Source organism: Macaca fascicularis, chromosome 12, assembly GCF_037993035.2.
Source record: "Macaca fascicularis isolate 582-1 chromosome 12, T2T-MFA8v1.1".
Classification (NCBI taxonomy): Eukaryota; Metazoa; Chordata; class Mammalia; order Primates; family Cercopithecidae; genus Macaca; species Macaca fascicularis.
In genome coordinates, this window is record NC_088386.1 from 7,101,553 (window position 1) to 7,123,940 (window position 22,388).

A 22,388-nucleotide genomic window follows, 5' to 3' on the forward strand; every position below is an offset into this window, starting at 1 on the left:
CCACCACACCTGGATAACTTTTAAAATATTTTTTGTAGGGTCAAGGTCTTGCTATGTTGCCCAAGCTGATTTCCAACTCCTAGTCTCAAGCCATCCTCCCACCTCGGCCTCTCAATACTCTGGGATTAAAGGTGGGAGCCATGGCACCCAGCCCACCTGGGTTTATTATATTCTTGTTGTGCATACAGTAGAAATAGCTTTTTGGTAAATATATATATTTAACAAAAATATATATATATATACACATAATCATTTGTTGCAGAAATCCCATTATTGGGTATATATCCCAAAGGATTATAAATCATTCTACTATAAAGACACATGCACACGTATGTTTATTGCAGCACTATTTACGATATAAAAGACTTGGGACCAACCCAAATGTCCATCAATGACAGACTGGATGAAGAAAATGTGGCATATATACACCATGGAATACTATGCAGCCATAAAAAAAAAAAAGAATGAGTTCATGTCCTTTGCAGGGACATAGATGAAGCTGGAAACCACTCTTCTCAGCAAACTCACACAGGAACAGAAAACCAAACACCACACATTCTCACTCATAAGCGGGAACTGAACAATGAGAACGCATGGACACAGGGAGGCAAACCACACACTGGGGCTTGTCGGAGGGTGAGGGGAAAGGGCAGGGAGAGCATTAGGGCAAATACCTAATGCATGCTGGACTTAAAATCTAGATGGCGGGTTGATAGGTGCAGCAAACCACCACGGCACATGCATGCCTATGTAACAAACCTACAAGTTCTGCACAAGTATCTCAGAACTTAAAGTATAATAATAATTTTAAAAAAGAAGATAGGGAGTATCATTTAAGAAATAACTTTAAAAAACGTCAAACACTACCCTGATATTTTGTCTTCCAGATGTCATGATGTAAGTGTGTGGTTTTAATTCTGGTGTGGAAGAACTGTAGACATTGGGGATCCATTCTACCCACATATTTGTGTATGTGTCTGTGGAGGCAGGGGGGTGGTTAGGAAAGAAGGAAGGAACAAAGAAAGAGATGAAGGAAAGATGGAAAGAAGAAAGGAAAGAAATATGGGAGCAGAGATGGTGCCTCAGAGTGCCGAGATTGCAGCTCTCTGACACGGACCTCCAAGCTTTGTGGGCATGGTGAAAGTGGCCACAGCAAGAACATAGTGGGTGAAGTAGCCGAAGCAATCTCAGCTCAGTTAATTGGGTGAGAAAGAACAGAAGCACCACCATGAATCACAGGGGATCCAAGGTGGTCGCTGAGCCTTCCACACACAGCCCTGAATTAGAATGTGAGGTTACAGAGTGATATAAGACATATTTCTTCCTTCAGGGCGCTCATAGCTTTTTCCAGTTCACCAGCCATAGGGGGTGACCTAAAATGTCTATGTGCTTAGCAAATTATTCATACGAAATTATTCATACCTGGTTTAGCCTGACTCACATAAACTGACATTACCCTTTGGATTTGAAATAGCAAGAGAATCCTCCGCTTAAAATCTTCCAGTGATTTCCCTTTAGTCTTAGAATAAAATTCACAGTCCCAGGCTTTGTAAAATCTGGCCTCTGGATACCACTTTCCATCATTTTCCTCCCACCCTTGCTCCTCCTCTAGCCACACTGGCCTTCTGGCTATTCCTCAGCCTGGAACCTTCTGCCCCAAACACGCACCTGCCTCATCCTGTCCCTTCACTCAGGGTCCTGCTGGATAGCTCCTGCATACCAGGACCTTCCCGCCACCTCATGTGAAATGCAGCTCCCCACATCCACTGACACTCTAGTCCTTTGTCCTTCTGGACCTTTCAGCGTCACTGTCATCATGCACTGATTCTGTGGGCGGGGGGTGGGGGGGCCTGTAGGGGGTAGTTTCTGTCTTCCCTACTACAAGTATGCAGGCAAGAACTCTGTTTTTTTCAGTGTTTTATTTTCACTCCCCAGTGCCCGGCACAAAACAGATACTCAGAAATGCCTAGTGTGTGAAAGAAAAATGTTAATTCTGCTAATTGATATTGGGTGGTACAAGTATGGAGAACAAAGCATTTTTAGTTTTGTGAACCCCAGAGTACCTGGATGTACTGTTTCTTTTCTACCTGTAATTTGACTTTTCTACATCACAATTCCTTACTCAGATTTCTAAACAAAATCATTAATTTTCTGCACATGGGAAGGTGAATGTTGCAAATAAACAGAATTAATATGCACAAGTGTACTTACAGAGCTGCTTGGACACATAAAGAGTATGCGATGAATGTATATACAATTATGGACCAATATGATATAGCATGTACTATATAGTATATACATCATATATATTATATATATGTATCCATACAAAGTACATATTATGCAGTCTAGATTATTATGTATGGTATATATAGTCAGTTAGCTGTATGCTCACTAAAGTATCAGTAATTAAAGAAAAATAAAAAAATTCAGAATTTTAAAATACTTTAAAAGAAATAGCATGCTGTCCCTTTAAATTCTATTGTAACATAACTAGGTAAAGCAATTGACTGCAGGTAGAAACCACTCTCAGCTGCACGAATGAATTAATAGGAATGGCTTTTAACCAGCACATTACTGGTAGGTAAACAGAGGTTCTGTGGTGCTGTAGGGCTCTGGATTCTTAGGGCTCCTGAAGAACTTACACAATCCTCACGGCAATCTTGCTTGCATGTCTGATTTGCTCCGCAAATGCTTTCTGTTCCGAAAAACCAATGTAAATTCCAGACCAGGCTGTCCTACAGCCGTTAGATTTTGAAGTAACGGAGTCTTGAATTTCCAGTGCTTTCACGTGTTTCAATATTGACTTCTTACCTCTGCCTGCGAGAGCTCACGGCTTTACTGAAAAGGGTTTCCACAAATAGACTTGCATTACATGGAGTGGTGAGTTCAAGAGGATGCCTACACTGGATACTGACACCCCAATGACTGAATCCAGTAGGGGACTTTCAAGGCACCATAGAGACTATTGCAAAAGAATTGTGGGATAGGCAGGCCTTCCAATGCCCATTCCCAGCAGAGGTCTGGGCACTCAGTTTCCCCCATGCAGTCACTTGCCTATGTCCCTCTCCATCTTGTCCTCCTTCCAGTGGAAAGTTATGGGTTATCAAGCTAATTGGCCATGTGATTAAAGAATCTTCCATATTACGGCTTTGATATTTATTTTTCTGTCCTCCTGTTTCATTTCGTGTGCTCATCACTTGTCACCTTCAGGACTCTAGTCTCAGGCAAAATGCCTACGAAGGTGCTGACAAGAGAGAAAAGGTCTGGGCTCAACCAAGGAAGCCTTTTTCTGTGGGGATAAGTGGCCGCCTCCTCCTCCGTCACAAGGTACTGTGAGTACTGGCAGACTGTCGTGATTCTCCCACCTTGGGCTCTGTACTGGAAGCTGCACTGTAGCACAGGGCCTCTGGCCCTGCAGAAAGATCAGAGTAGAAAGCAGCAAGCAGAGTGAGGGGAACAACAAAGATCCATGAGAATCACAAAGACACTTTCCCTAGGATATGGATGTCCTGGTGAGACATTGGAGAGAGTTTCTAGTGTAAACCTTCAGCTAGAGAGATGGAGGATGCATTCCATTGGTGGGCACTTATCTGTAGTTCTGGGGCAAATATAGCCAAGAAGACTGTCATAAAATGACAGTGTCATGGTTCAGTCACTAACTGAATGAAAAAGGCCCAGTGGTGACCCATGCGTGACCTTATCCTGCCTGTCTCCTACTTCTCCCTCTGCTGCCGCTGAATGAATGGAACCAGAGCCCTCGCTGGAGCAGAGAGCAGGCAGAAGGAGGCTCTGGGGATGCTGTGTAGGGATACACAGGCCTTTCTATGAAGGGGTGTGTGAGCCATGGAGGCTGCTGTGTCTAGGCCAGGACGATGCAAACCCTATGATGTTACCCAGGAATGTGCCCAGCTCAGGAAACCCTGACAACTCTGTGACCTTCAGAGACACAGTGCTGGGGGCGCTTCTCTCTTCTTCCATTTTCCTGCACGTAAGGAAATTTATACAAAATCATGTTTTTTCTGACTCCTTCATTTCCTTGTAACTCTTGGCTCTTTGCAGCTTTTGTGATGTACCAGAAATAGCATTTTTGCTCTGACTTCAGGAGATGTTGGTTGCAAGAGTTAGATCTGCCCCTCTCTGTGTGGCATTAAACAAGCATCTTATTCTCTCTGAGGTTCTGTTTCCTGAAATATCAGACGGGGACAATGACTCTTATGGTGCAGATCTGTTGTCTGGGTTAGAGATAATTCCAGTAGCTCACCCCACACATATCCTCAAACATAAGAAATCTCAGTCATTATTGGCCATTTAAATATTTATTTCATTTTGCCTTCTTATATTGTATCCATTTATTAACTATTGTGCATAGTATATAGGAGAATCTAAGGTCACAAGGCATCCCCCACATTCTCTTATTGATTTAAATGCACCTGCAGCCACAATTTATAATTTTTCATAGTGTCTACTCACCCTGGCTACTAGTTAGCAATAGCCAATAGGCTATGGCAATCAGCCTGCACACTTTTAAAAATTAACAACAAAACTATTTATAATCATCTTTGACTCCACACCTTTGCACTTACCACATTGCCAAAGTTGAAGGAAGATAATGGTATCTATTGCTGGGAAATGGGCACTCAGACTCATAGTGTTGTTGGGAGTATAAATTGGTACAACCTTGATGCATTGCAGAATTTAATGCGGCAAGAGTCTTAAATATATGCATACTCGCTGCCCTGCAAATGGCACCTCAAGGAATTTGTCCTGAGGATATAATCAGTTATGTTCACAAAGATCTAAGTGCAAAACTATTAGGCGGCATTATGTGTGATAGCGGGAAAAAAGTGGAAGCAATCTACATGTCCAAAAAGGAGATTTGTTCATTGGAGTACATCCATATAATAAAATACTCTATAGTTAATGAAAATGATGATACGAAGTTGTATTCATTGATATAGAAAGATAATTGTACATTTCCTGTGTGTGACAAATACAGGTTGTAAAAGAGTATCACAGGGTCAGGAATTTCCCAGCATAGACCAAGGATTCATCTGATAAAGGAAAAACTTGCACAAAATTCTTCCAGAATCTTAGATAGATAAGGAGGAGATGGCCTCTACCCTCCTCCGCTTCTGTCCTTGGGCTTCCCCTTAGGAAGGGAGTGGAGTGGCTTAGTAATAATAAGGACCAGGAAAACTTTCCTGTAGGTGTACGCCCTGGGCGCTGGCTGTTGAATCCATGGGACTACAAATGTTTATTGTTTTTCCCATTCCTGCTTTTCCAGAAGGTAAGCTCACATGCATGGGGGACCAGGTGGCTGCTGTCCTGGCAGTGAAAGTGTGAAGCTAGGTCACATCTTTATGGGACTATCTGAATAAATGAGTGCTCTGTTGCCCCACAAGCGGTGACTGGTCCGGAGGTGGGAGCCAAGAGGACAAAATGGTTTATGCTACATTCTCCAAGCCAGCTCACCAGAAGAAAGTAGACACTGAGCTTACATACCCAGTATCCTCCTTTATCTCCCTCCTTTTGATCCAGAACACATGGAGAAAAGAGGATTAATGAAGACCCTCATGCACAAACATATGGTCTGTCTGCCTTGTGCCTTTGAGAATATACACATGGAAGAATGTCTGGAAGGATTCACATCTGAATGTTAAAGTAGCCATCTTCAGGGGATGAGATTATCTACGTGTATGAGTTTTCTAATCAATTCTGTTACTACATAATTATTACAATTATTCTATTTACATTGTTCAAATAGAAATAAAATTTCCCTTTGTGCTTGTTTCCCATTATGGAACACATTTTGGATGTTCCCTGCAGCAATGGAAGCTATGAATAAGGGCACCAGTTTTTGTTGAACGCCTATTATGTACCAGGCATAGCACAAGGAGTTCAGACTAAATTTTTTCTTCCATCCTCAGATCAACCGCATGGGTTCAAGATTTTCATGCAAACTTTTCAGGTGGTGAAATTGAAACTGTAGAAATTGAGCAACTTGCACAAGGGCATATAACTGGTAAATGACAGGAACAAGCTCTTAGTCCCAACATGACTTGCTGCCAAACCCGTGCCCTCCCATTCAAATGAGATCAGAAACTGTGAGGCAGCTGAGTTAGGAAAAGAACACATTTGCAAAGGCAATGGTGTAGCCAAATTGATATCACAGAGTGCATATGCTAAAGGAAGTCCCATAGTCAGAATGAACATACCCTCCCATTTGTTCTACAATTCTGCCAAACCCAACCCTTCAAAAACTAGAAACATGAAAAGAGGGAAGGGCATTTCTGGAGACAGGCACCCTGAGAACAGTGCTGAGGTAGCACGTGCAGGCTTGACGGCTATGGAGAGAGAAATACACATAAATATAAACACTGACTCTGGCAGGGCAGCACCCTCTGAGGACGCTGGGTAAAGCTACACGAACCGGTACCTCTGATCTAATCAAACCTGCAAGCCTGGCTGAATCTAAGGAAAGTACAATAATTGATTTTCACAATGCTGATCCTGCGTCATCAAGAAAAGGTTACATTTTATGTTCAGTATTCTCTGCTTAAGAAGGCATGGAAGTGTGTAATCCATTTGAGAAAGATTTTCATTTCAAATAGTTAAAAATTCTTTGGAAAGATTTTTGGTGCTTAAAAGGGTAAGTGACAGTTATCTGGAAAATTCGCTTACGTAGAACGACGTCTTCCCTGAAGATCCTAGATCAGGGAGGCTTGCCCTGCCTGCCTTGCTGGCCTCCCTGCCTAATGCCGCCCCACTTAAGCATCCAGGCATCCTTCACCCCAGACATAACTTGTCCCTATTGGGTGGGTGTGCTGAGATCCTGGTGCCTTATCAAGCTCTATTCTCTCTCCCCAAACTAGCATTTCCCACGGCCACACTTTCTGTCAAGCTCAAATGCCCTCTTTGAGGCCCATTCCTCTTCAGATGTTCTTCGTTCTCACAACTGTTGCAGGGTGGGTGTTGGAATCATTTTCTTTATGATGAGGAGAAAACCTTGAGAGGTGACAGAACTCACTCTAGCTTCCATCCTGAATTTCAGAGCCAGGATAACTACATAACCAGACCCCTCTTGATGTGTTTCTCTCCAGTGCACAGTGACTACTGATAACTATAGCCCCCTTCTCGGCAAATTTTCCTTTGCCTAATACTCCAGGTCTGAGGGTCCCATCTATCCCACTGTGGTCATGCATGCAGAGGCCTTACCCGGCGTGTTGAGCAGGCGGGACCTCCTGCAGTGGTAGGCCACCTCCTGCTCACAGTGCTCAGACCCGTCGATCACGGCCTCCAGCTGTTCCATGCTGCCCCCGTAGTCCAAGGCCATGGCATAGGGCTTCTCAGCGTTGGCGCCCCGCACTCGGGTCAGTTCTGTATTGTTGTGCTGCACCGACGTCCAGATCTTGTCCTCTGCCCAGACAACACAACACAAAGCAAGAGACATTAGAAGGAATGTCAAAAATGGAGCAAGTGAGCAGTGTGATGGGCCACTCAGCATGCAATGTTAATCAACACCCTGGTACTGTATGGGGAGTATGACAGAGAAATTGTGTTCCCCATGGAGCTCCACCAGAGCTAGTATGGGGGTCAGCAATCTTAAGAGCTCCATTTGTGGAGCCCTTTTCCCATAGGCTCTACACTAAGCATTTAATCCCACGATCTCAGTTAAAATTGACAATGCCTAAATTGGAGGGGAGGCAATTATGTCAAAATTGCCTCATTTTGCTATGTCAAAAATGAGGGAAATGTGAATGAGAATTAGGCTGTTCACCCAAATCCCACAGTTAATAAGTGACTAAGCAGGGACTTGAGCCAAGGATGTCTGACTCCAAAGCTACTGACACACTTCCTCACAAGAGAAACACCAGCATGTTTTCAGAGAACCATTTTCTCAGAGAACAAGGTTGAGATTATGTGATCCACGCTGCATGCAATGAAGTTAATTGTAGGGTTTTGTTTTGTTTAGTATTTATTGCCCATATTACCTCTCTTTGCCAAAAATATTTGGGAAGATTTGCAATGAAAGAACACAGAGATGAGGACCTTTGAATCATGGCGGAAGGACATATTTTGCCTAATAGGGGAAAGAAGGTTAAGGCAGTGAGAGAGGGGAGATATTTGGGTATTAGAGCTTGGGACATCTGTATCTGCCAACAACAAGCTTGGATAAATCACTTCCTTTTATTAAAAAAAATATATATTTTTAAAGAGACAGGGTCTCTCTCTGTTGACCGGGCTAGAGTGCAGTAGTGTGATCATAACTCATTGTAGCTTCAAACTTCTGGGCTCAAGTAATTCTCCCACCTCAGCCTCCCAAGTAGCTGGGACCACAGGCATGAGCCAATGTTCCCAGCTCCCTTCTCTTTTCTCAAGCTTAGTTTTATATTCAGTTAAGAAAACAATGACAATTGCAACAAAAACAAGAGAGCAATACCCTGCTAGCACTGGTAATACGGAAAAGCAACCTACAAATACAAAGTTGCAAGGCTCTATCTGGGATGTATCAGACAGTCTGTAGTAATAACCTAGGCTAAAACATTTACTGCAATTGGACATGCAATTTAATTCTGAACATCCTCTCAAATGCAGCAAAAGAGGAAATAGGAAGACTTGAAAAGCTTTTGTCATCTGAGAATCTTGCCTGCATAATTACATCATTACTCCATAAATTCTCAGAGCTGAAAAGGAACCTAGCATAGAAATCATGTGGTTTCTTCCCTCCCCATCCTCTTAGTCTTACAAATGGAGAAACTAAGATCCAGAAAGTAAAGAAATGACCCGAGGCACATCTATGAGACAGTAATGATGAGCACATACACTGAAAGTCACCACTATTAATTAGCAAAGCTATGAAGCAGAAGCACAGTAGTTGGCATGACTGAACTGAAGAGAGAAAAGAATAGGCCACTTGGGTGCCCTTTGTTAGTCCTTTCTCCCTCTCTAGCACGGTACACAACTTGGGACATGTCGTTTCGTCTTTCCAAACCTCAGTTTCAACATATTAAAAGCAGAAGAAAAAGAGAGTATGATTTTAATTATCTAAAGGATTTTCCAATTCTATAAAAGAAAATACTTCTTGCAGCGTGATATGGTTTGGGTATTTGTCCCTGACCAAATCTCAAGTTGAATTGTAATCCCCAGTGTTGAGATGGGACCTGGAGGGAGGTGTTTGGGCCACGGGAGCGGATCCCTCATGACTTGGTGCCGTCTTTGCGATGGTGAGTGAGTTCTCGTGACATCTGGTTGTTTAAAGTGCATGGCACCTTCCATCCACTCTCTCTCGCTCCTGCTCTTGCCATCTGAACTGCCTGCTCCCACTTCACCTTCCACCATAACTGTAAGCTCCCTGAGACCTCCTCAGAAGCTGATGATAGATGCTGTCACCATGCTTCCTGTATAGCCTGCAAAACCGTGAGTCAATTAATTAAATCCCTTTTCTTTCTAAATTACCCAGTTTCAGGTATTCCCATTTAGCAATGCAAGAATGGCCTAATATACAGCATAAAATTAAACTGTGCTCCAACATTCCGACTCGTCTGAAGACTATATCCTAAATCCAGTCCACTGATAACCCACATCTCCAGTGTTTCACTGAGGCAAAGTTATATTTTATTTTTTAGAGACAGGGGCTTGCTATGTTGCCCAGGCTGGAGGACAGTGGCATGATCGTGGCTCACTGCAGCCTTGGCCATCTGGGCTCAAGAGATCCTCCTGCCTCAGACTCCCAAGTAGCTGGAACCACAGGTGTGTGCCATCACACTCAGATAATTTTTAAAAAGTTTTTTAGAGATGGGCTCTCATTTTATTGTCCAGGCTGGTCTTGAACTCCTGGCCTCAAAAAACCTGCCGAAGTGCTGAGATTATAGACATGAGCCACTTCATCCAATTTAAGATTATATTTTCTATAAAGTCTAAACAAATTGATGTTATTTGCCTCTGACTTTAAAAACAAAAATAAGACATAATTCATGTTGGTAAAAATAATAATATTACAAAAACAATTAACCAAAAACTTTAAAAATGTTATTTATACCAGTATAGACAAATGCTGATGAAATAACCAAAAATCTTATCCATCAATAATGAAATGTTGTAGAGGGAGAAATAAAGATGGACAGTTTTGAAATGTCCATAATGCTTATACAAAGAAGACAAGAAAAACCCCGTCTAATCTATCATAGTAAATGTTGTGTTACTGCTTTATACTAGCACATTTAACATACATTATCTCCAGTACGATAATCCACCACACACAGTGTGTGTGTGTGTGTGTGTGTGTGTGTGTGTGTGTGTGTGTGTGATCATAAGATATATATAACTGACATCACAAACCTTAGCTTCAAAGACTGTGTGAGGGACAGGAGAAATGATTGGTTGAAACCTACAGCCCCTGAGTTGGCTTTTATTTTGAATCTGCTGTGTGTCCTCTGATTACTGTTCTCTTGGGAGACAGCAGGATAAAGACTAAAACATGGAAGTAAATGGATATTACTTTTCCCATCTATGTCGTGTGTATCCATCTCTTAGACTTACCCTCAGTCTCAACGCATCCAATCTGATTCCAAAATTGGTCGCCACATTTATTAATTCATATAGATTTATATTTCCTTCTAAGTATACATAGATTTTCATACCCATATATTAACTCATCTGATTGTTCATACATTCATTGATTGATTTCCTTATTCATTTACTCATTGTATTACTTTACCAATATCATATTGTTTTTGGCAAGAAAGAAAATAAAGATGCCATAATATTTTTCCTTGCTTCCTATCTTTTCTTCCTCAGCTGCATTGGCGGTTGTGTAGATTTAGCCCTGCATCCTGACTAAATATTGAAAGGTCAGGTGTTAATGCCACTGAAAGAAAGTCAGCTTTGGTGAGAGATACTCCTGATGCCTGCTCGAGGCTAGGGAAGGGTGGTTTGAGCTGGAGATGTTTATGTGAAAGTCATCTTTGATTTTTGAACAAGCAAAATTCATTTTGACAGTCCTTTAGATGGGTGAGGAGGTAGAGATTCACTTTTAGGTGGAGTCACACACGACTTCAGCAAAAATTGGACCCACAAAGCTAAATGTTCAAGATGGCCAAGTTAGTTGGACAGTGGAGGTTAGTGAACATAGTATGAGTTCTGGAGTCAGCAGATCTGGGTTTGTGTGCCAGCACAACACTTACTGTGGGAGCAACCTTGATGAAATTATTACTTCTTCAAAGCCCAGGTTTCTCATTGGTAATATTTGAAAAGCAGCAATGGCACCAATAATACCATGAAATAGGCTAGCTTTAGAAACAATCCTATTCAGATTGGAATCTATGTTCTGCTCCATGTCAGCAGTAAAGATTTTGGCAAGTTTCATAACATTTCTGAGCTTTCCTCATTGGAAAATGGTCATATTTACACCAATCTTTGCATCCACAAAAGTATTATAATGACTTGGTACACATAGACTGTCTGGCACTCAAATGAGTAAAGACTCTAAACATTAGAAGTTTTCTACAACATTAGAGTGAGGGCTTGGACTTCATTCCTTAGAGGACTGGGATGGGGAGCATACTCTGCAAATGAGGTTAACAAGTGTGATGGACTGTGATTTCTTGTGATATAGCTGCTCCTATATATACTAAATTATTACCACCTTGTTAAGTTGTTTTTCCACGATAGGACAGCCCCATGTATCTCTCTATTTGTGTCCTTTGCATTTCCTGAAATTCCTTCAAGATAATTTGTTCTTTAGTACTCATGGACCCAGAAACCTGGAAAAATATTGCCCTCTGATACTACCTTTTGCTACCCAGTTCATTTTTCTCTTTCGTTACTTCCACTGCACACCACTACTCAATCCCACAATTAGAAACGTAGCCTCTTCTCTTTCACTGCTCAAAGGCATACATGTATTGACTAACACAGATCAATTCTTCTGCTTAGGAGACGACTGCATTTGGAGATTTTTGAACAGGCAGGAACCTGTTCATCATTAGCTGGGAATAGAAATAGGGCCACTTCACTAAGCATTCTAGTTCGCTGAAAGTAATAGTTATCTATGTGAAATATTGGCTTTTTTAAAGTTGCATTCAGCACAGTGGGTTGGCATGAGTGTGAACGATCTCATGATCCAGATCCAGAGCAGCTATCATGCCTTCTTCATGTAGAAAGGAACTATGAGTTATGGGCCATCAAATACTGTGCCCCCTAACTTCCAAAGACGGCCTGTGTATTGATATGTAAACCAGTAAAGCATATCCCAAGTTGCATTGCGATTTTGAGCTTTCAAGTTCATTTCTTCATAAAGCTATGAGATCTTTGAGGATGTGAAATGCATAATTCATTCCTGTGTTTAAATATGTGCCCAGTGAGTGCTCTTCTATCCACCAGAGTACACACACTGAAGGAAAATACGTTAACTTCTCCAAAAGCCTACCATGATCTGGGGAGAAAGTTGTGTACACAAGAATGACAAATGTCTGAGGCTGTTATAAATACTCTGTAGACTACAAGTAAAGGAAGAGGGGCTTTCTGGAGATCTGTCTGGGGCAGAGTCGGTGGGTAGAGGTTATTACAGAGCCCTGCCCAGTGAAGTCTGTGCACCCTTTTCCTTGAGAACTTCCAAGGTCAACAGCGGTCTTTCATCCTCAGGCTACCAGAGCCTAAGCTAGCACTGAGCACCCGAGTTAGGACTTCCGGATGGCTTCGTCAAGTGAAGAAACTCATTAGTCATTTGTATACTGTCAGGTTCCTACTTTCAGCATTTCTGAAGCTGCTCTTTTAAGCCTGTATTATGTGACAGTCCACATTGAAAAGAAGTCTCAAGTTAAAAGCTCAAAACACACACATACACACTCACGCACACTCAACAATAGCGAAAAGAGAAAAGAAAAACAGGCTGTACAAAGAGCCAGCGGAGTCGTAAGGGTGGACTATTCTGAAACATTTTGTATTCGCATCAATGTGGTACAATCTTCCCTGGTCATCACCCCAGAGAAGCTCCCAAGCAGCCTTCACTAGCGGATCTCTGTGTGACCTACCTGGTTCCTCTGGCTCTCATTTTGGAAGCCATAAACGGTTTACATACAGAGCCACAATTTAATTTTCTTTCATATTTTTTTCTCTCATCATATGAGATTGGTCTGATTATGACGATCATTATTATTGATAATAGTAATTACAGATGCTGTAAGTAATTTCATCTGTTACCATGGGGATCACAACTCAGAAGAAAGAGCAAACAAAAGGAAAGTAAAAAAGGAGAGACAAGAAATAACTCTGATTAATAAGACCTCATTCTACACACATATCTGTCTCTTTGCAGAGCCAGAAAAAACTGCAATTTTTATAACACCGTGCTTGGAAGGAAGGGAAGCCTACAGATTGTCAATACCCAGCTTAATTGAACTGAAATCACGGTGGGGAGCTGCTTCTCATCCTTTGAACAGTGTGCCAATTCACTTATACTCCTATTGTAATAGAGTACAAGTTTATATTAAGGTCCCCAGGGTCACTTCTGCTGTAGTTATGTATGTTGACAAAGTGAATTTTCTGTGCCAAGGGTAAAGACAGTTTAAATAATCCTCAAAGTACTGTCTCTACTGCTCATTTTACATCTATTCATGGGCCGTCTTGTGATACCTCTTGTCATTTTGCATTGATAGTTATTTAATTTTTCATAGGTTTGTCCCTCGTCTCTCCATTTAAATCATAGCTAATGACTGCTGAGTAAATATAGGCTTGGAAAGGGCTCCATGGTTCATGGAGGCAGATGTGATGAGGGGAAGCTGGAGCTTTGCCATCATCAGGGCTGGCTTCCAAGGCCAGCTCTACCACCCACTGGATTCCTGAACATGCAAGAGACCAATTACCTCCCCCAGCCTCAGTCTCCTCCTCTGTAAACGGCATAACTCATTGTGCAGTGTTGTCATAAACACCGAATAAACAGCATAGGGTTGAAGTGAGCATGGTGCTGGCTCTGAGTAGGTGCTCCTACCTCCTTTTTTCTTTACTTCTTTTTTTTTTTTTTTTTTTTTTTGAGATGGAGTTTTGCTCTTGTTGCCCAGGCTGGAGTGCAGTGGCGTGATCTCGGCTCACTGCAACCTCCGCCTCCCAGATTCAAGCGATTCTCCTGCCTCAGCCTCCCAAGTAGCTGGGATTACAGGCATGCGCCACCACGCCCAGCTAATTTTGTATTTTTCAGTACAGACAGGGTTTCTCCAGGTTGGTTAGGCTGGTCTTGAGCTCCCACCTCAGGTGATCTGCCTGCCACGGTCTCTTAAAGTGCTGATATTATAAGCCTGAGCCACCGCGCCCGGCCTGCTCCTCCTTCCTAACCCTTTGCCTGGTACCTGACTCCAAGTCAAAGCTGAACTGCTGTGAGCCGTTCTGTTGAAGCGAATCCGGGAGGATGTGAAGAGATAATTTCATTATTAGAAACACTTCTGGGAACCTTTACTGAGGGGGTACATTCCACCTTCCTCCCGCCCGACCTTTAAAGGGAAGGGAGACAATTGGTGTAAAGTGATTTCCAATTCCTTTAAAAGGCTTCAGAAGTCCCCCAGGAGCTGTTTTCCCTCCCATGTGTACCAGCCCAGCTGTCTGTGCGAGAATCCATCCGTGCCTCACTAAAACCACCGCAGACGTGGCTGCTTTTAGTGTCTGGGTTTCTGCTGTTTGGGGGCCTGCGCATTACCGGTTCAGGGTGGCTGGTAGGGCTACCATGCGCTCTGCATTAGTGCCATGCAGACACCGCAGCGCGGCGGGCTGCGTCCATTACTGCCTTCCACCTGCCTGCGTCGGCCACACTTTACGACTTCCAAACAACATACTTGGCTGATTTATCTTCACACTTCACTTTAGCCTTGACTTTTTATGTACCTTTTCAGGGGGGTAATTTTTTTTCTTTTTTCTTGGTTTAAAATAGGCATGATCAAAGAGACCTGGGAAATCTGTTTTATGGTCTTAGGGGGTAGTGGTTTGGAATGGATTCTGTGTGTACTGTATCATATTTGTTTATTTGTTGTTCACTAGTTTATTTTATTATTATTACTATTATTATTATTATTATTATTTTGAGACGGAGTCTTGCTCTGTCACCCAGGCTGGAGTGCAGTGGCCGGATCTCAGCTCACTGCAAGCTCCGCCTCCCGGGTTCACGCCATTCTCCTGCCTCAGCCTCCCGAGTAGCTGGGACTACAGGCACCACCACCACGCCAGGCTAGTTTTTTGTATTTTTTAGTAGAGACGGGGTTTCACCATATTAGCCAGGATGGTCTCGATCTCCTGACCTCGTGATCCGCCGGTCTCGACCTCCCAAAGTGCTGGGATTACAGGCTTGAGCCACCGCGCCCGGCCTATTATTATCATTATTATTTTTAATTTAGACATCTAGTGTATGCAGAGCACTATGTTAGGGACTGGAAAGGGGTGGCATGAGGGGTGCAAGTTTCCCTAACAGGCTGGAGCCTGAGCTCCGGGAGTTCACATCTGGTTCTAGGAAGGCAGACTGCCTTGTGTTGCACTCCTGTTGGGAAGAACATCTGAAGCAGCAAATGGCAGGCTGCAGGGGGAAGGGGTGGTGACAAGATACCATCCCCCCATACTCAGTGTACTGGCATTTTGGGCAAAGGAAAAGGAGAAAAGAAGCCCTAAATCTAAGTCACCTGATGGAAAGAAGACTGTGGGGCTGTCGGTAGTGGTTTGATTGCCATTAGAAGGCTTTATGAGGTCATTAGGAGTATCATGGTCATAGACACTACTTTGGTGCATGCTGAGGATAAGACTGGGACACACAGAAGTACATAATAAATGTACTGGAACACAAGTACATAATAAACAGTTCTTGTGTTTGTTGTGCTGTAATAGCATAAGTATAATAGTACTTGTTGTCCCTTTGTTTATAAGATCTAAAGTGGCCGGTGTGGAACTCAGAGGTCATCATGAGCTAGTGAGTTGATTGCAAAGGGCTAGCCTTTGTCCTTTGAAGAGATATCCAAAGGCAGCACTTACATCTCCTTGTACCAGTTCAGAAAAGAAGAGAAGCCTCTCTAAGGGTGAGAGCATTTACTTACTCTGCTCTCATGGAGCTTATATTCTGATTCTAGAGGAGATAGACAAAAAGAAAACTCAGAGATGAGAGCAGAATTACTCATCTTTCTTTCAGCTGACATCTCTACTCTGAAGGTCATCGCAAGATGAATGAGATTGCATGATGCTGGTGTCCTATCCAATGGGTGGTCTTTTCTGGTTCTGCTAACATCCTGTGCTTGTCGCATTCACATGGTATTACAACAATCTATTTCCTCAACATCCCCTGCTAAACGGCAAGTACTACATATGAAAATCTGTCTCAGAAATCTCTGTGTCCCTAACATCTGGCCTACAGTAGGTATTCACTTACTACTAAATGTTTAATGGACTACCAGAATTTTTATCCATGTCAGTGACAGCTTTTGAAATCAGCATGAAAGTGACACATGGTGGGAAAGGATGTTTAGATACGTACTTGAAATTCTGCAGTGCAGCCAAGGTTATATATTGCAAATAGCAGAATATTGGAAAAAAATTAATACACATCCTTAGGTATCTGATCGAATAAAGCATTGTTAACTGACACAGTAAAGTACAATGCAGCCATAATAAATAATACATAAGATCTCCATAAACTGATCTAGAATGATTTCCACTGCATATTGTAAAGTGACAAAATCAAGGTATTGATGCACAAAAGAGTATGATACATTTTGTGAAGGCACAAAAGAGAAAAATGAATACACACGGAAAGGACAAACTGATATAAATAGTTATCTGAAAAAGATGGGTAAGAACAAGATGTAGGCAATAGGAATGAGAACAAAATGTCTCTGATCAGCCAGTGTGTGCATATTTGTCTGTATTTGACTTTTGTAACATGAAAATGCTTTACATTGTCAAAACAAAATCCAAAGGATAAAGAAAAGGCAAGTCCTACAATTGAATATTAATCCGAAACCAAAAAGCCTAGCTGGTACATTAAATTGATAAAATAACCATAAAAAAGAAAAAAAGTTAATTTAAGCAACTTTCAAATAGTATTCTGTCTCACTATACCCTCTTGGCAGAATAAATTCTAAAGATAAAAATTAAAATTCAAGGAAGTCTTTACTTTGTTATGGATATGATATTGCTGAAGTAATTCTGAAATGATTATATGTATATTGTAGAATGGAGCAAATGAATAAATATACTGACATTGCTGAAATAAGGTCTTACTGTGAGAGAAGATACACATCTATGTATCTTATATATATGTATCATATATATGTATTCTATATATGTATTTCGTATATATCATATATGTATTGAAGAGAGAATGATGAGAAAAGAATCTAACGGAACTAGGTTTGTTTTGTAAATAACCTTGTGAACTCATACACACATACACACACACACACACACACACACACACACAATTTTAGCTCTGTCCACTGAAAAGGGCCAGAATCAGCAGAATCAGTAAGCAAACAAAACACCTAGGTCTTGGTTTCCAAATACCATTTCCTACAAAAAAGAGGTAGGCTGCTTTAGGAAAAGAGCTGAGTCTGGGTCTAGGGTAGGGAAAGTTCAAGTTGACACTGAGAACGTCTTTCCATGTAAAAACACAAGGAAATGCTCCAAGATTAATAGACACATGTAAAAAAGAAACAGGAACAGAATTAAAGGGACCATGAATTATAGTCCATAACGACACAAGGGGAGATGGAGTCAGGGAAAGGGAAAAATTCAAAAAATAAAAATAAATTTAAAAAACCTCTTCTCTAGGTAAGGTTGCAGAATGACAGCAACAAACCTGAAACTGTAGTATTAGAAAAGCAACATGTCACAGATTTCAGGGTAATAACTTAAAGGAGTCAGGGTCCTTACCATATTGGGAGGAAATGTTGGGGAACAGGGCATTCACATAGTGTCCTCACATAATACTACAGATAACTCACTCACTGGTTGTAAATTGCCTTCATAATGCAATGATCTGGCAGAGCTGCATTAGCCAAATGATAGCGAGGAGCATCCCCAGTATCAGGACAAACTGATGTCATGTGTCTGCTCATGGGCTGCACTAAAAGAGGCAAGCATTACTCATGAGACTTTCTTGTCAAAATGTTCTACACTGAGTAAATAATCAGAAATATCCGAATATGGTACATTTTATTTAACAACTGTCTTTTAATCTCCAGAAAAGATAAATGTCATGAAAACCAACCAACCACCACCACCAACGAAAGCAACAAGAAGGGGTCAGGGAGCTGGGCCTTCTAGATTAAAGGAGGCTGAAGGGTCGTGGCAATCAAATCCAAATTGTAGACACTGCTTGAATTCTGAACAAAAATATGAAAATAGACACTGCTATAAAAGACATTGTAGGAAAAGCATGGACTATATATTGCATAATTTAATTTAATTAATGCTTATTTTCTTATGAGTGGTTTCTTATGTCTGGTTACATAGAAGAATATATTTGGTCTTAGAAGATAAAACCTAAAGTCTTTAGGTTTAAATTATCTGTATGTCTACAACTTACTGTCAAATGGTTCTATAAAAATTTTTTTAAATGTCTGAGAAAATGAGGAGAGGAGAAAAAGAGAAAGCGATGAGGAGGGCACAAATTTGCAAATGTGGCAGAATCATAAACCTGAAGGGTATCTGGCTACTCATTATTTTTTCAACTTTTCTGTAGGTGTGGATATTTAAGAAAAATCTTTGGGAAAACAAGATAGTTTGCCAGAATGCTTCACATGTAGTAAGTGCTGAAAACTATTCTAAACTCCAAAACATTCACATGTACATGCTTTTATAACAGCACCAACACACACACACACACACAGAGAGAGTGAGTTACGGAGTAACTGGCAAAATAATGATCAGAAAGCTATTATTAAATTTAAACTAAATTAAAATCATGATTAAATTTAACCATTTACACTATGGTAGATCATTCATGTTCAAGTATAAGTAGTTATTCACTCTGTTGAATTAGTTTTTATGAGTGCTTTCATTGTGTCAGGTGTTACGCACACAAAAAATGTTATTAGTTATTATTTTTATCACCATATACCCAGAAACACCAAGAAACCCCAGTCTATATTTCTGGGGACAGAATAATGAAAATAATAACTAATAGTATCCACCACGAATTAGATATATAATGTCAGGTCTTTTTTCTGGCAGTTTACATCCATTATCTCATAGAAGCTTCACCACAAACTTATAAATAGATTCTAGGATTAATTATAGAGAAAGAAACTGAGGTGTAGGAGGCTGGGTAACTCCCCTAAGTCAAACAATTTGCCAAAAGTAGGAAACGTGAGTGCTGGGTTTCCTACCAAGCCCACTTTCTAAATAACTAACTTGGTAGATGTTTTTCTCTTACGAGCATAAAAATTGTGACTTTCAAAGGAGCTTTACATGAGAACAAAATGAAAGCATACCCTAAAGAGGGAAAGCAAAACTTCCTATATGGCATAAAAGTTAGAATACTCACAGTTAGCACTGGAAACCCCATGTAGAAATTGTCCCTATGGACAGCAAACAGTCAATGTCTCCTACTTGCTTCTCTTTACACATAGACATGAATATGAGAACTCAAACACACGCACACTGAAAATGCAGGCTGATTGGTGCTCCTGTGACATGAGCCTGCTCGGAAAGAATAGTAGGAAAAGGCTCTCAAGCAAGGGGCGCTTGGTCTGCCTACTTCCCAGAACAAGGACTACAGACTGTCAATCAATCTTGGCCCTTTTATTCTTTGGAATGTCTAGACTTACTTTGATTCATCATCTCTCCTTGGAAGCTGGGGCTCAGAACAAAAGTGAACAAGAGCAAGCAGGCTTTCTGGGAGACACCTTTAACACCCATTTGTTATTTTCCACTTCCAAACAGAAAAAGTATTCATTCAGCCAAACAATATCAGGCCATCAGAACACCCAGGGAAGCCAGGAGGACCTGGGGGACCTTCTCATTGCATCTCCACATTCATGATCCTGCTGAGCTCAACAAGGCTTGTCTTTCCTCCAGTTTCCCTTCTTTGCCTAGCCCCATGATATGGTTTGATCTGTGTTCCTACCCAAATCTCATGTTCAATTGTCATCCCCAATGTTAGAGATGAATCCTGGTGGGAGGTGACTGGAACATGGGGGAAGTTTCTAATGGTTTAGCACTGTCCTCCCTAATACTGTTCTCATCATAGAGTTCTCATGGGATCTGGTTGTTTAAAAGTGTGTAGCCTCTCCCTACAACCTCTGTTTCTCCTGCTCCCGCTGTGTAAGTCATGTCTGCTTTTCCTACATTTTCCGTTACGATTGAAAGTTTCCTGAGGCCTCCCCAGAGCCATCATGCTTCCTCTACAGCGTGTGGAACTGTTAGGTAATTAAACCTCTTTTCTTGATAAATTTCCCAGTCTCAAGTATTTCTGTACAGCAATGCAAGAATGGACTACTGTAGAAAATTGGTACCGGCAATGGGGAATTGCTCTAAGGATGCCTGGAAATGTGGAATCAACTTTGGAATTGGGTAATCAGCAGATATTGGAACAGTTTGAATGGCTCAGAAAACAGGAAGGTGAGGGAAAGTTTGGAACTTCCTAGAGACTTGTTAAATTGTTTTCACCAAAATTCTGAGTCATATGGGCAATAATGTCCAGGCTGATGAGGTTTCAGGTGGAAATATGAAATTTATTAGGTGAGGTACAGTGGCTCATGCCTGTAACCCTAACACTTTGGGAAGCACAGGTGGATGAATCACTCGAGCTCAGGAGTTTGAGACCACCCTGAGCAACATGGTGAAACCCCATCTCTATCAAAAAAAATTAGTCAGGAATGGTGGTGCATGCCTGTAATCCCAGCTCAGTGCCTGCTTGAACAGCCACCTAGTTTTGTGCTTGAGACTGACAGCCCTGGTGGTGTAGGCTCACGAGGGAATCTCCTGATCCACATATTGCAAAAATCCATGGGAACAGCATAGTACCCCTGGCAGGTAGCACAGTCCCTCACCGTTTCCCTTGGCTAGGGGAGGGAGGTACACCCACTCAGTGCAGCTCCCGGGTGAAATGATGACCCGCTCTGCTTCTTCTCACTCTCTGTAGGTCAACTCCACTGCCTAGTCAGTTCCAATTAGATGAAGGGGTTACCTCCGTTGGAAATGCGGAAATCACCCACCTTCTGCATTCATCTCACTGGGAGCTGCAGGCTACAGCTGTTTCTTTTCTTTCATCTTGGCCCCTTTTCCACCAGGTATAATTTTTATAGCAATGTGAGCGTGGACTAACACACTCCAGGATACCTGTCTTCCAAGGTCAAACCCAAGCCTAGTGTCTCCCATAAAGCTTCCTTGACCACTCCTGTCTCTAAATTCCTTTAGCATCTAGATCATTCTATGACGTTGGCCCTGGTCGGTGATTCCTTTTATTTCAGGAGGTCTTAGGGAATGTCAGATATTGTCCTGGGTCTGTTGGGTACATTTGCTTATTTAATTCTACTTAATTTTGTACAACAACTCATTGAGGTAAGAATAAAGGATTATTTCTATTATACAGATGAGGAAATTGAGTCTCATAAAAGTGAAGTAACTTGACCAAGATTCCATTATTGTCAAGTTGCTACAGGATAGTTTTATGAATTAAATAAAATGGCCTAGATAAAACTGCTATAAGAGCTGGATGGCTTTATTTTCTTATTACAGTATGAGGTCCTTTGGGTGTGGACCAGCAGGTTACAGAACCCAAGAAGTGCATCAATAAATCTTTGTTGACTGGATTGTTTCCCAATTCCCTGATGCCAAAAATGAGGCTCACCAGTTACCTGCAGTAAAAGATGGAAAGATTCATCTGGAAGAGTCAGGATAAGCCTTGTGTTCAGTGCTTAGAAGAGCAGCGATTCTAGGCCCTGGCCTGAGCCCCCTTAGAAGTGGGGAGATACGTAATGATGGGGCCTTATTAAGCACTGAGCACTGTGCTAATCACCTTATATAGATATATCCCAAAGTCCAGTATCTTAGGTGCTTGCTAAACATGCTATTTCTGATCACTGTTCTGTATCTACTGAATAAATATTGCCGGGAATAGGCCTAGAAAATGGCATCTTAAACATTCATCCCAGCTCATGCTTTAGAAAACTAAGCTTTGTGAACCTCTGCTTTATATAATCTTCATCTGATACTTGGAGAAACCTGCAAAGGTGGGTATGATTTCCCCCCATTACAGATGAAGAAAGTGACGGGCAGGGAGGTAAAGTGGGTATAATGGAGCTGTCGCCCTTGAGGGCTACTTCCTGGAGGAGCTTTCCACCATGGCATTGAGTTAAGGGACCGTGAGCAAGAGACAGGGCAATGCAGGCCAGAGGGGAATTCTGTTTGGACACAGG

At 41.7% G+C, this 22,388-nt stretch overlaps 1 protein-coding gene across 1 annotated transcript in view; it reads right to left on the minus strand.

Moving 5' to 3' along the window:
- Nucleotides 1–22,388, minus strand: part of CNTNAP5 (contactin associated protein family member 5) — an 860,931-nt gene that overhangs the window by 268,012 nt on the left and 570,531 nt on the right. Inside the window, exon 13 of the mRNA XM_005572890.5 lies at nt 7,219–7,419. Within this exon, the coding sequence (XP_005572947.3) occupies nt 7,219–7,419 (201 nt within the window). The remainder of the gene's footprint in view (nt 1–7,218; nt 7,420–22,388) is intronic.